The 13,288-nt window shown below is 41.0% G+C and overlaps 2 protein-coding genes across 7 annotated transcripts in view; both read left to right on the forward strand.

The window, feature by feature from the left end:
* Nucleotides 1–5,756, forward strand: part of LOC129826469 (synaptic vesicle glycoprotein 2C-like) — a 57,936-nt gene extending 52,180 nt beyond the window's left edge. For both annotated transcript variants that reach the window (XM_055887231.1, XM_055887232.1), the window contains 7 exons: nucleotides 499–609; nucleotides 718–806; nucleotides 1,291–1,455; nucleotides 1,760–1,893; nucleotides 2,121–2,327; nucleotides 2,444–2,603; nucleotides 2,754–5,756. In XM_055887231.1, coding sequence (XP_055743206.1) covers nucleotides 499–609; nucleotides 718–806; nucleotides 1,291–1,455; nucleotides 1,760–1,893; nucleotides 2,121–2,327; nucleotides 2,444–2,603; nucleotides 2,754–2,937 — 1,050 coding nt within the window. In that variant the 3' untranslated portion in view covers nucleotides 2,938–5,756. The remainder of the gene's footprint in view (nucleotides 1–498; nucleotides 610–717; nucleotides 807–1,290; nucleotides 1,456–1,759; nucleotides 1,894–2,120; nucleotides 2,328–2,443; nucleotides 2,604–2,753) is intronic.
* Nucleotides 5,757–10,304: 4,548 nt separating this feature from the next.
* The window catches only part of LOC129826471 (ras GTPase-activating-like protein IQGAP1), a 96,464-nt gene continuing 93,480 nt past the window's right edge, over nucleotides 10,305–13,288 (forward strand). For 4 of the 5 annotated variants that reach the window (XM_055887233.1, XM_055887234.1, XM_055887235.1 and 1 more), the window contains exon 1: nucleotides 10,307–10,813. In XM_055887233.1, coding sequence (XP_055743208.1) covers nucleotides 10,768–10,813 — 46 coding nt within the window. In that variant the 5' untranslated portion in view covers nucleotides 10,307–10,767. Of the gene's footprint in view, nucleotides 10,814–13,288 lie in introns of all 5 variants that reach the window. The other variant, XR_008755039.1, reaches the window with a different exon arrangement.

The following is a 13,288-nucleotide window of genomic DNA, read 5'->3' on the forward strand; positions in this document are numbered from 1 at the left end:
CTCCCGAGCCCGTACGGGAGTTGTAGCGATGAGACAAGACAGTAACTAACAATTGGATACCACGAAATTGGGGTGAAAAAGGGGGTAAAAAAATAAAATAAAGCTCTAGCAAACCATGATACAACTGTAGCCTATAATAAAGCAGATGGAGGTTTTTGCTGCAGGGCTCAATCAATCTGGCATTACAAAACCTGGGTATCATCTCTTTAAGGAATGTGCATAGCCTACATGTTTCCATGGGCAAATCAAATTGCAATACAAAATAGTTGTGGATACTGTAAGCGAACCAGGTCAATTCCAATTCCTCTCAGAGGTGGCTCCAGGGTCCGTGTTTCCTTGTACCACCCAGAGAGGGATATCCAATGAAGGGATGATACACAGACAACCTTCAGTTACATTTCTCTACCAGCAGTAGCCTACATGAAAGAAACAGCATTAACATAACTTTTGATTGAATTATGTTATTGAAAACTCAATTTCCCATCATTCCCATCCCAGGTGAACAGAATCAAGATCCCCAAGCATCTGGATGAGCTGGTGGAGATGAAGTCAGAGTCGGGGAACGCAGTCTCCAAGGCCCTCTTCAGGTCAAAGACAGAGCTACGTGGGGTGGGTTTTCTCTGCCTCTCCACCTGTTGGGTCGCTAGATGGTCATGATATCCTGCACTGCACTCTCACAAATCATTATTGATGTGTCTCTCTTCTTTCTCCACGCAGATCTTGGTTAACTTTATTAAGTGTTTTGACTACCCTCTGAAAGAAAACACTATCAAGCTGGCTATTGTGTGGTTTACACTGTCATTTGGGTAAGCTTTGTATTGTAATGTAATAGACTGCCGCTCCCACCCTCTCTCCCGATAGAAAGTTTTGTTTCTCCATTTAGAGATGTACATAGAAGTCAGAATATGCTAATTTCGTCAGGAAATAGCAGAGACTTGAGCTTGCAGCTACGTTGCATTTCTGTCATTTGTCTAATGCAGCATCTCCCTGCTCTCAGGAGAACTACTGAATCAATACACTATCATTGGGCTCTCCTTTCAGTGTGACAGGATGGGAATGCAAGCAGCCTGGGGAAAAGAAAAAACCCAACACAATTTTGTATTCTTCCCCTATAGTACCAATACATTTAGACAGTCTCTGGTTTAATATACTGTAAAGACCCATCTTTCTGCCCATTTGTTAACTGATATCCACTGATTTGACTCCCTACACCCAATGCCTTGTGGTACGTACATAAGTGTGTTTTTGTGTGTGTTTGCGACGCCACTGTATCTGTGTGTGTGGATGCAGGTACTACGGCCTGTCTGTGTGGTTCCCTGATGTCATCAAGCATCTTCAGGCAGACGACTATGCCTCCAAGGTGAAGACCCACAGCAACGAACGCATCGAGGACTTCACCTTCAACTTCACCCTGGAGAACCAGATCCACACCAACGGGGTCTTCATCAGCGACAGGTAGGAAGGAAGGAGAAAACTTCCACACTAAGGAATCATGGTCAAGTAGTTATAACTTCATCCTCAATACAAAAGGCCACTTTATAGACTAAAATGGAGTATGATGAAAAATGTGAATCATTATTATGCCAGTTTTATATTCATATGGCATGTTGATTTATCTGCACTGTCCCTGTCAACTAGATAAGATGGATCAACTTTATTAAGTTGAATACAGAATAGCCACCAAGGATTTATCTGTAAAATGTAGGCATTAGTAACTAACCATGTCCACACATACACTTTCCTCTGTTGATCGGTCCAGATTTCTTAATATGAAGTTGAAGTCCATCACCTTCATTGACTCCACCTTCCGTAACTGCTACTTTGACGACGTGACGTCAGTGGGATCCTACTTCCGGAACTGTACCTTCATCGAGGCATTCTTCTTCAACACTGGTAAGACAGACGGACAGACGGACATAAAGACTTTTCTTCTAAGCCATCACTCCTGAATCAAAAGAGTTATATTCCATTTTGCATGGTCAACATAGACACAGTATATGGTTTCATAGACACAGTATATGGTTACACAGAGACAGTTATAATGTTTGCTGAATGGGTATTGTGCTTTCTCAGCTATTGTACTGTGTCAGCCAGGCTTCTTTCCCTATTTTTGATGGCAGACATCGATGAATCAAAACTGATAGACGGCACAGAGGTGATCAACAGCTCGTTCCACCACAACAAGACGGGCTGTCAGATGACGTTTGACGATGACTACAGCGCCTACTGGGTCTACTTTATCAACTTCCTGGGAACTCTAGCTGTTCTACCCGGCAACATTGTTTCTGCACTGCTCATGGATAAGATTGGACGCCTATCGATGTTAGGTATATACAGGGACAGTCTGCATAGTCTGTTCTTAGGGCTACCTTTGTTATGAGCATTACTGTAGGGTGTTCAAATAAAAAATAATGTGGTGTGTGTGTGTGTGTGTGTGGGACAGGTGGCTCCATGGTTCTGTCAGGGATCAGTTGTTTCTTCCTGTGGTTCGGCACCAGTGAGTCGATGATGATCTTCATGCTGTGCCTTTACAACGGCCTGAGCATATCAGCCTGGAACTCACTGGACGTGGTCACCACAGAGTCCTTCCCTACAGACAGGAGGTATGGTTAGCAGAATAATAGGAATACTCCATTTCTATGTGCACACAACACGCATGCACAAACACACAAATATACTTACAAAACCCTTTAAATCCCTAAATTGCATTTGTAATTTGTTTCTGTCTCTCTCTCTCTATCTTTCTCTCTCAGAGGGACAGGTTTTGGGTTCTGTAATGCTCTGTGTAAGTTAGCTGCCGTGTTGGGGAACGTGATCTTTGGTTCGCTGGTTGGCATCACCAAGGCCATCCCCATCCTCCTGGCCTCATCTGTGCTGGTGTGTGGAGGTCTGGTGGGGCTCCGGCTGCCTGATACTCGGGCCAACGTCCTCATGTAGTCCCAGGAAGGACCACCTCACCTGGGGAAGACCTGGGCCAAACCTGGGAACGGCATGGGAAACAAGGAGCAGAATGGTGCAAAGGGTTTAGTTCAAATGTTTCCTTATCGATTCCGATATTTGATTTCTTTATTGCCCCTTTTGGTCTCACTGGGAGTTCAATTTCATAACCCCCCCCCATCCCATATCTCTTTGAAACAGTATACTTTTACTTTATCAATGTATTTATGTACAGGACCCAAGTACCTGACCTTCTGGATACATCCCTGGGGTCGAGAGAGAACTCCTATTTCTTAGTGAATGTATTGCTCGGGAATGTCACAACACCCCTCTAAGATTAAATCAATATTTTAATGTTATTTTATCATGATATAATCATAACAGCTAGTGGATATTTTAGTTAAGCTTGTGGCTCATTGGCTATCTATATGACTTATTGCCTGTGGATTATGTCCATCCATACCGTCATAGTATTAGCTGTGAAGGAAACTCTGTGGGTCCTGTAGTCTGTTCTATAGTTGGTTTATGTGAAGTCTAGATCAGTGGTGTATGTGTGAGGAAATATCAGTGTCAATGGCTGTCGGCTATGAGTTGGCTGGTGGAATCAGTACTGGGTTAGTGCTATGAGAGTTGTGTAGATATCAGTAGTGCCTGTTGCATTGTACTATATGAGTACAGTTTGTCTGGAGCCATTGCAGGGACAGGGTTAGTGAGTGCTGTAAATATCAATGTGTTTTTATTAGGCCAAAACAGATGGAGGAGAGAGGGAAAACAAGCTGTAATGAGCACAGCCAGCCTGCTGTGGGAGAGAAGGGGGAATAGATGATCAGAAAGACTGGAGAGATCACACAGCTGCAACACAGGTGGCCTGGACAGAGAGACAGACAGACTGGCAGGGAGGCAGAACCAGAGAGAGAACAAGCGTATTTCTGGGCTACCGTGAAGAGTATAGATGGATCTTTGTCAGGCTTGACGTGTTCTCCTGTCTTTTCACATGATGTTTCTACTGTATGTACCCTGCACGTGTTATGTCTGCTGGATATGCGCACATACCCTGAACCGTCAACCATGAAGAGTCATGATGATGGACAGGATTTAACCCGCAGGAGCTGGTTTAAAGCCAAGCTTCTCACAGATAACATCAGAAATTAGAATAACATGTTAGTTTATTAGTTTACACTGACAGATGCATAACGAGGTTTTTATCAGTGTTCTGCCCCAGACTACCACATTCACATATAGACACTCAGATCTCCAAGCCCTTTGCACCAGTTCTCTACCCAAGAATAAAAAGGCCATATTTAATATCTTTAATTGTTGTTATTTGAAGTGTACATACTAAATCTATCAATATGTCTTAAGATATTTACATTATTTGCAGGTATGTATCTGCAGCTGTTCTAAATTTTTTGTTGGGGAAAATGTAAGAATCCCTTTTTCTGTATAAAATATTGTTCTCTCCTCCTATATGTTGTATTGTATGCAGGCTCGCAGAAAGGGCTTTGTTTATGTTCAGCCTTTTGATTTGGCGTTTCTGTTTAACGTTGCTTGTGGCATTGAATTTATATAGACATGTCATGCTGCTTCCTATTCAAGATACTGAAGGGCCTTTTTTAAATGTGCCTCTCCTTCGCTGGAGCGTTCTCCGCATAGACAACAGAAGGGTACAGGAGGTAAACAGGAAGTGAACTGTGTGTGTGGTGTGTGATGTCCCTTCTCACTACAGTCAGCATTTTCAAGTACATCATTACATTGGTGTGACCGTGACAGATATGTGTGAAGGTACAACATCCATCCTATCCGTTTCATCTGTTTAAAAAAAGATGCCCTCCCCTTTTGAGATGGAGTTGGAAGATGATCTCATTTAAACTGAATTGGGGAGATCAACTACCATTTTAGAAAAACTGAGAGCAATAAGCTATTTATTAACTACTTGCATAAGAGTGAGTGTAACTGCTCGCATATTTTAAGCAATTTTTTAAAAGTTTTACAACATTTTGAGTAAACAATTTCAGTGCTTGTTATAAAAAAAAAAAAAAAATGAAACACCATACTGACAATTTGGATGACATTTTAGAATCAGTAACAAAATCTTAAATTTTTTGGAAGGCTTTTAGCCATATATACAAACTGTGTGTACACAATGAACATGATTCAATACAGAGTTAAGTTACAAATCTTACACTTTATAATGGAATTTCATTAGTGCTAATGTTCCCCTGTCTAAAATGTCACCCAAATTTGGCAAATGCATCTGATGTTTACAAGCAATCCTGTAGAAATCTGTTACTACTGTAAACAGTATGATCTCCAGGTCTACATACTGTAGCTCTATAGTGTTTTCACATCCAATTCACAGGTCTACATGGCTCTGTAGTGTTTTCACATCCAATTCACAGGTCTACATGGCTCTGTAGTGTTTTCACATCCAATTCACAGGTCTACATCTCTACATGGCTCTGTAGTGTTTTCACATCCAATTCACAGGTCTACATGGCTCCGTAGTGTTTTCACATCCAATTCACAGGTCTACATGGCTCTGTAGTGTTTTCACATCCAATTCACAGGTCTACATCTCTACATGGCTCTGTAGTGTTTTCTGTGGCTTGCTGCCGGTGTAGCACGCCTGTTTCTGTGTGTGTCGTTTCTGTGAGTATATCGTAGTTTTAGTAGTCCACTGTATCAAAACTGCTGTCTGCTTGCCCTCTCCTCATATCTAAAGAAAAGGGCAGGCTTCCAATAATGGGTACATGTAGGTGTGTGCACTTGTGTTTGCTTTACATCGTCTTGGATACAGTAAAGTCTGTTTTCTGATTGTTTGTGTCTTGGTATGCATTACAAATGAGCAACAACTGACTTTTTGACGACTTCATGATTTTTAAGTGATGACATAATCAACGAAACTTGAGTATTTATAGTAGTAGCAGTGACATGGCAAAGCCATTCTGATTAGGCTTATGTCAAACCAAAGCTACTGACTACTGTTACCACCTCAGCAGTGATATGCATTCAATAAGGTACCAGTTGTTTATGAACAAGGATTGCAGCTATATGATGGTACTGGATATGTTTAAACCTCTTAACCTAATTGTGACAGCATTGACTATGATATATTACAAAAGATAAATAAGTATCTCTTTCTTTTGTTTTCTGGGGGGGGGGGGGGGGGGGGGGGGGTGTGTGTATGTGTGTGTAAATATTGTATATAATCAAGGCTGTAATTTGTGGACTTCTGAGTTCATTCTGTATGCTTTTTGATTGAGTGATGCGTCTCCAGCTTTGTTCAAGCAATAACTCCATGTTGTACATCTGTGTCTCCTCAACTACTGTGTATATAAACTTGCATGCGTGTATGAAACCTTATTTTTCTTCTTCTACCAGAAGTAAATAAAATGTTGTTGTTTTTTTAGAAAAAAGTGAATGTATTACTCCAGTTAGTTTTTGTTTAGCCATTTTGTTGAAGTGAACAAGGTGTGTGCTCAGATTAATATAGATGTGTATATTATTGTGAAAGGAATGCCAATCGTGGGATGACTGTATGTACAGAGATCTATAAACATGAAGCTGCGTGGAGAAATATTTGCCAAACGATGCCCTGCGAATATTGTTTAAATTAAAGGGGAATGGCAGGAATAGCAGAGAGTGCTGTTTATGAGCGTCAAGTATATGAAATAAAGAATGATGTTCTCTAGCAAATTAAATCATGTGTTCCTCTGGATATAAAGCTACATTGCAGCTTACATAGATAGGTCTACTGCAGGTAATTTTGGAGACAATATTATGTCAGAGTGCATGCACACTGGAGAGCATTGGCCCAAAAACACTACACCTCAATAATAATAGCATTGTTTAGTTCTGCGCTCTCACAATCACAACTCAAAAAAATGTAATCGTATGAGTTACTGTGCCTTCAATGTTTGCAACTCAGATATCAATTGTTGTTGGGAATAAAAAAGGTGCATTTTCAATTAGTATGGTTGGGTTCTGAGAATATTAAATATACTTATTCATGTCACTGGGGGAGAGAGGGTAATGTATAACGTTTACATGTTGTCAGGATATGTTGTTAGCCATCAGGGATCCTCTGGTAGGAGAAGAGACAGTCTGGTACCAGGCACCATGACAGATGTGAGTTGAGCAGGGAAGCGATCACATGTGACAGGCATTGATAAGGGGAGAGATCTTTGGATTAGACATCAAGAGGGTTGAGGTCAAGTCAGGTCACCTTAAGAGAGAAGGAAGGGTTTATTACCCCATCACTTCGTCTTCCTGTCGAACCATAAAATATGTAAGGGTTGGAGAGAAGGAGTGCATCTAAATTGGAGTATATATTCTTGGGTTGGTGGAAACATGTTTTGTCTGATGCAGCTGTATTGACACTCTGGGAGAATTAACTTGATTAAGCTTTCATAGTGTCCGTTGAGTTTTTTACACTGAGAATTAGAACCTAACAGTATAGTCTGCTATAATCCAGTCTATAAAGTAGGAAAAGATACAGTTGAACCAAAGTGAGGGCTTACGGTATTAGTTTTAAACAACACAAACAACAGCAACAATAAATACATTTCCATATTCACTGGCTTGTTTTCATAGCTAGTAGGCATTAAGCATGTATAGTAATTACATTTACCCCTGGCTTTTCTGTTTTAATTAGAAAAACAAACCTTCCAACAAAACAAACAGATAAAATGTACATGTAAATTTAACTTGGAATTTGGAGTTAATGTCTTCTCACACACAGTATTTGAACATGTCTACAATGGAATGCCTGCTTATTGCCCTGCAATAGCAACATTAGCACAGCAGAGACAAGAGAAGTTTCACAGCATATCACAGACTACTCCTGGTCCCTGCTGGTTGACTTAAAATAATAAATAAATTGCTACAGGCAGGCACATATACCCTTTTCGCACTTCTGCCCAACTGAGCCAAGCCATGCTGAGCTGTACTACACTGGTCTGGTTATATGTCATCCACCATAGTTGCTGTAACAATGCTGGAAAGGAGAATATGAAAAGAAAATCCAGGCTTATTTTTTACAAATGTATAAAAAACTAAAACAAAAAAGTATTCAGACCCTTTGCGATGAGACTCGAACTTGAGCTCAGGTGCATCCTGTTTCCATTGATCATCCTTGAGATTTTTCTACAACTCGATTGGGGTCCACCTGTGGTAAATTCAATTGATTGGACATGATTTGGAAAGGCTCACACCTGTCTATATCAGGTCCCACAGTTGACAGTGCATGTCAGAGCAAAAACCAAGCCATGAGGTCAAAGGAATTGTCCGTAGAGTTCCAAGACAGGATTGTGTCGAGGCACAGATCTGGGGAAGGGTACTAAAAGAATTCTGAGGTATTGAAGGTCCCCAAGAACACAGTGGCTTCCATCAATCTTAGATGGAAGAAGTTCTCTGACTGGGGTGAAGGTTCACCTTCCAACAGGACAATGACCCTAAGCACACAGCCAAGAAAACGCAGGAGTTGTTTCGGGAGAAGTTTTTGAATGTCCTTGAGTGTCCCAGTCAGAGCCCGAACTTGAACCTGATTGAACATCTCTGGAGAGACCTGAAAATAGCTGTGCAGCGATGCTCCCCATCCAACCTGACAGAGCTTGAGAGGATCTGCTGCGAATAATGGGAGAAACTCCCTAAATACAGGTGTGCCCAGCTTGTAGCGTCACACTCAAGAACACTTGAGACTGTAACCGCTGCCAAAGGTGCTTCAAGAAAGTACTGAGTAAAGGGTCTGAAAACATATGTAAATATGATCAAATTTTGTTTTTTTATACATTTGCCAAAAATGTAAAAACCTGTTTTTGCTTTGTCATTATGGGGTATTGTGTGCGGAATTGATGAGGGGGAAAAACTATTTAAGACACTTTAAAATAAGGCTGTAATGTAACAAAATGTGAAAAAAGTTGAGGGTATACTTTCCGAATACTTGCCGAATTCACTGTATATGCGTTTCTCAGGCCTTTTCAGAAACCCATTAGCTAAGCTATCAGGGACTAAAAAGCATGGCTGAGTAATCCAAAAGAAATGTGTTTAGTGGTCACTATGGGTGTGTCCAAAATTCCCCCTCTTCCCCCTTTATAGTGCACTACTTTGACCATAGCCCCATGGGCCCTTATTGTGCACTTCTCTAACCAGAGCCCTATGGGCCCTTATAGTGTACTACTTTTGACCAGAGCTATATGGGCCCTGGTCAAAAGTAATGCATCACTCAGAACCCCCTCAACCTGCTGACCCAGGCCCTAACTACAGAATTTGGGGCCCTGGAGCATCGACCTCCTGGAACCCCCACCCCCCCGGAGGTGTTGAAATGCAGCTAACTTCCTGTATTTCAACACATTTTTCCATGGTACAGAGAGAAACATTTGCAGTGTTATAATGGAATTCTACACATTTTCGTCATGAGATAAAGAGAAAATGTTTTAAAGCTAATTTCCTGCAATTCTACACTTTTTTGCCATGGGGCAGATAATTTTTTTTGTTGCTGTTTCATAGCTCCTCTCATGCTTTTATTTCGATTTTGCGATGAGGCTGAGATAAAATGTTGCAGTTTTAAGCGAATTTCCTGCTATTTTACACATTTTGCCCTGAGGCTGAGAGAACATTTTGCATTTTTGAAAGCTAATTTCCTGCAATTCTAAAAACGTTGCTATCATAATATGGTGTCTGAGGGCCTCCGACCTCCAGGGAGCTGCAAACCCCAAACGTGCCAAGCGTGCCTGTTCGGTAATCCGGTAATCCGGCTTTCGGCTGAACCCAACCTTGATGTGTGAAGTGAAACCTTCTGATGTCTACAAGCCTAACTATCTTAACAATGCATTTTTCCATAAACCAATCAGATACACTTTTTATGCCCTTTTATTGTAATGATTCCACTGACACCCATTTAATTTGCTGTCTTGAGGGTACATTGTTACCCTCATTCTGACAGCAAGAGATGGACAGCTGTCATGATAAATTGGTCGCCAGGTGGTGCTTGGGACAGCTAGATAATTAGAACGTCAGATCAGGGGCGTATTCATTACGCCAATTCTGTTGCAAAACGTTTCTTAAACAGAAGCAAACGGAACAAAATTCGGGAGGGATTTTCCTGAATTTGTCCAATTGTAACTCTCGTTTTAGTTACAAAACGTTCCCTTTTGCAACTGTTTGGCTAATGAGTACACCCCAGGGGTGTATTCATTAGTCGAATTATGTTGCGCAACGTTTGGTCTGTTGAAACTATGAGCTATGGCAAGAATAGCTCAAAGAGAAACAACAGTCCATCAATACTTTAATTATTTACTCGGATTCCGTTGCAAAATGTTTGGTCGGTTGCACAATGTTTTGCAACGGAACCGTTTACTCTAGGAACCATATGGACGCAAACGGGACGAAAGAAAAAGGGAGCTACCATCATTTGTCCAATATAAACGCGTTTTCTTTGGGAAACGTTTTCCGTTTGGGGTAAACGGTTGCCGTTGCAAAACGTTGCGCAACCGACCAAACGTTTTGCAACGGAATCCGAGTAAAGAAGTTACCCCAGTTCAGAACGCACTGACTGAACACTTGCACTGAGACAGAGGAAACCTCAAGCACTTTCTGACATGACCCAGCAAAGGTGAACAACGCGATTGGAGTTCTGCTGCGAAAGTGACAGGAGGCATTTCGACGAAAAGGAAGTTTAGAAAACTAGAAGTTAATCTTATCTCGATAGTGTCACAACTAAGAATATTTTTTGACTCATCTTAAAACCAAAAGCGCGGCTTATGGTTTGCTGATAGCTAGCATTGGTTGGGCAGCATTCATCAAGTTCATAACCGGGGGAACAGAGGCAGGATGTACGATGAAGAAAAAGCTCATTCACACAGGCCACGTTATGGAAGTAAGTAAAAGTGACCTAACCCACCATTTGTAAATAAATTCAATCGACATCGTTTTTATTGTAGCTTTCATGTTTCAAGTGGTTTTGTAAGCGCTGTTTTGGCAGGGCGCATCTCGCGCGTATGTGGCCTTATAGCGGAATGTTCGATGATGAGCCACAGGTGTTTATTGGAGCTACCATTTTATCTATTTAACCTTTTATTTAACTAGGCAAGACACACCATAGGACTACTGTACATGTGCACCGCAGAACAGTTAGATTTTCACCTTGAATTATATTCTGCATAAACAAGTGTAAACTTTGAAAAAGCTATCAAACTCTGATGTAATGTTGTCAAACATGAAATTGTAGGCACATTGTTTGCTAGGGATGGGGAAAAGTATGACACCACTCTGGCCCCAGAGGACTGGAGTTGCCCATCCCTGACTAGTCTGTACTCACTCAGGCTATTGTCAGTGACCCTGACCCTTCATCAGATAAAGTTCTACTAACCATTTGCACCCATAAAGCGAGGGAATAAATGACATCAATTTGAAGTGGCCTGTGTGTGCCCCACATCACCTCAGACAGACATAGTCCATCTTCAACAACTCTGTTTTCTCAATCCAGAAGGTAGCCCTATTTGGTAAAAGACCAAGTCCATATTATGGCAAGAATAGCTCAAATAGGGAAAGAGAAGCAACAGTCCATCATTACTTTAAGTCATGAAGGTCAGTCAATCTGGAAAATTTCAAGAACTTTGAAAGTTTCTTCAGGTGCACTCACAAAAAACATCAAGCGCTATGATGAAACTGGCTCTCATGAGGACCGCCACAGGAAAGGAAGACCCAGAGTTACCTCTGCTGCAGAGGATACGTTCATTAGCGTTACCAGCCTCAGAAATTACAGCCCAAATAAATGCTTCACAGAGTTAAAGTAACAGACAAATCTCAACATCAGCTGTTCAGAGGAGACTGCCTGAATCAGTCCTTCATGGTCAGATTGCTGCAAAGAAATCCCTACTAAAGGACACAAAGAGATTTGCTTGGGCCAAGAAACACGAACAATGGACATTAGAATGGTGGAAATGAGTCCAAATTTGAGATTTTTGTTTCTAACTTCTGTGTTTTTGTGAGACGCAGAGTAGGTGAATGGATGTGTGGTTCCCACTGAGTTGGATTGTAGAGTGAAGGAAAATTTGTCAACAAGTGCTCAGCATATGTGGGAACTCCTTCAAGACTGTTGGAAAAGCATTCCAGGTGAAGCTGGTTGAGAGAATGCCAAGAGTGTGCAAAGCTGTCATCAAGGCAACGGGTGGCTACATTGAAGAATCTAAAATTTGTTTAACACTTTTTTGGTTAATACATGATTCCATGTGTCATTTCATGGTCTTGATGTCTTCACTATTTTCTACAATGTAGAAAATAGTAAAAATAAAGAAAAACCCTTGAATGAGTAATTGTCCAAACTTTTGACTGGTACTGTAGATATCTTTACAGTAAAAAGACTCATCCAAGTGCACAAAAGAGTCAACAGTTAAGGGTCTCTACAGACAGAAGGCATTTTCCCAGTGGTTGAATATTAACTTTTTGCTGTTACTGTTAAGAAATCCACGCATGACTTCTGTATGAGTATTCCAGGAATTTAACAAAGTCAATAAATATCTTGGAAAAAACGCCAATAACATGCTTACCTGTATCACTTTAGGCCTGTGTGTTGTTGACAGGATTTAGCCTATGCTTAGTCAGACCTGAGAACAAATGGCAAAGTGCAATGGTGAGAGATATTCAATTAGGTAATCAGGTCAATAGTCTTTTTTTTCTTCTGCAATTTCAACCAGTAAAATGATAGCCTAGCTGCATTATCAACCATAGTGGAAATGTCTCAACTGGTTTGTTGGCCTGACATTGTTGTTTACCGGTTTAAAATTAACTGACTAACTGCATAGGTCCAAACAGAAAAGGTTGAAGGTATTGTTTGCCCTGTTTGTTTGTCTGTCTGTCTGTCTGTCTCTGTCTGTCTGTCTCATCCATTAACACAAAATGAGGAGTTTATTATTGTAAGGGCAGAGGTAGTCCGTCGAAGCTGACTAATGCATTACCATAATTCCGGCACTAATTATCTGTAGGAGTGATCTTTATCTAGGAGTCTTATTTTGGATTCAGCACCCAAGTGAGCTCTTGGGGGAAACCGTCCACAAAAACAGGTTTTGCTGAGTTTAATCAGACACAATTGGGGTTTTGAGCCCAGTAGATGGGTTGGTTGTTTAGCAACAAAACTGATGCGTGGGCAACAATGGGGGAAAACAGACTGGGTTGGCTTAGATTGTTGACAACATGTAAACTATATTTAGTTTCCAATGTTTATTGAAAACATGAAATACATTTGCCCAATTAGCACTTGTTGTCGCAAATACGTCGTTACAGTTGTTGGTTAGCTACCTAGTGAATTTTTGTTAAATTAGCATTGACAGGACATCAGTCAAAACAATACATG

The sequence above is a fragment of the Salvelinus fontinalis genome, chromosome 28 (genome assembly GCF_029448725.1).
Source record: "Salvelinus fontinalis isolate EN_2023a chromosome 28, ASM2944872v1, whole genome shotgun sequence".
Classification (NCBI taxonomy): Eukaryota; Metazoa; Chordata; class Actinopteri; order Salmoniformes; family Salmonidae; genus Salvelinus; species Salvelinus fontinalis.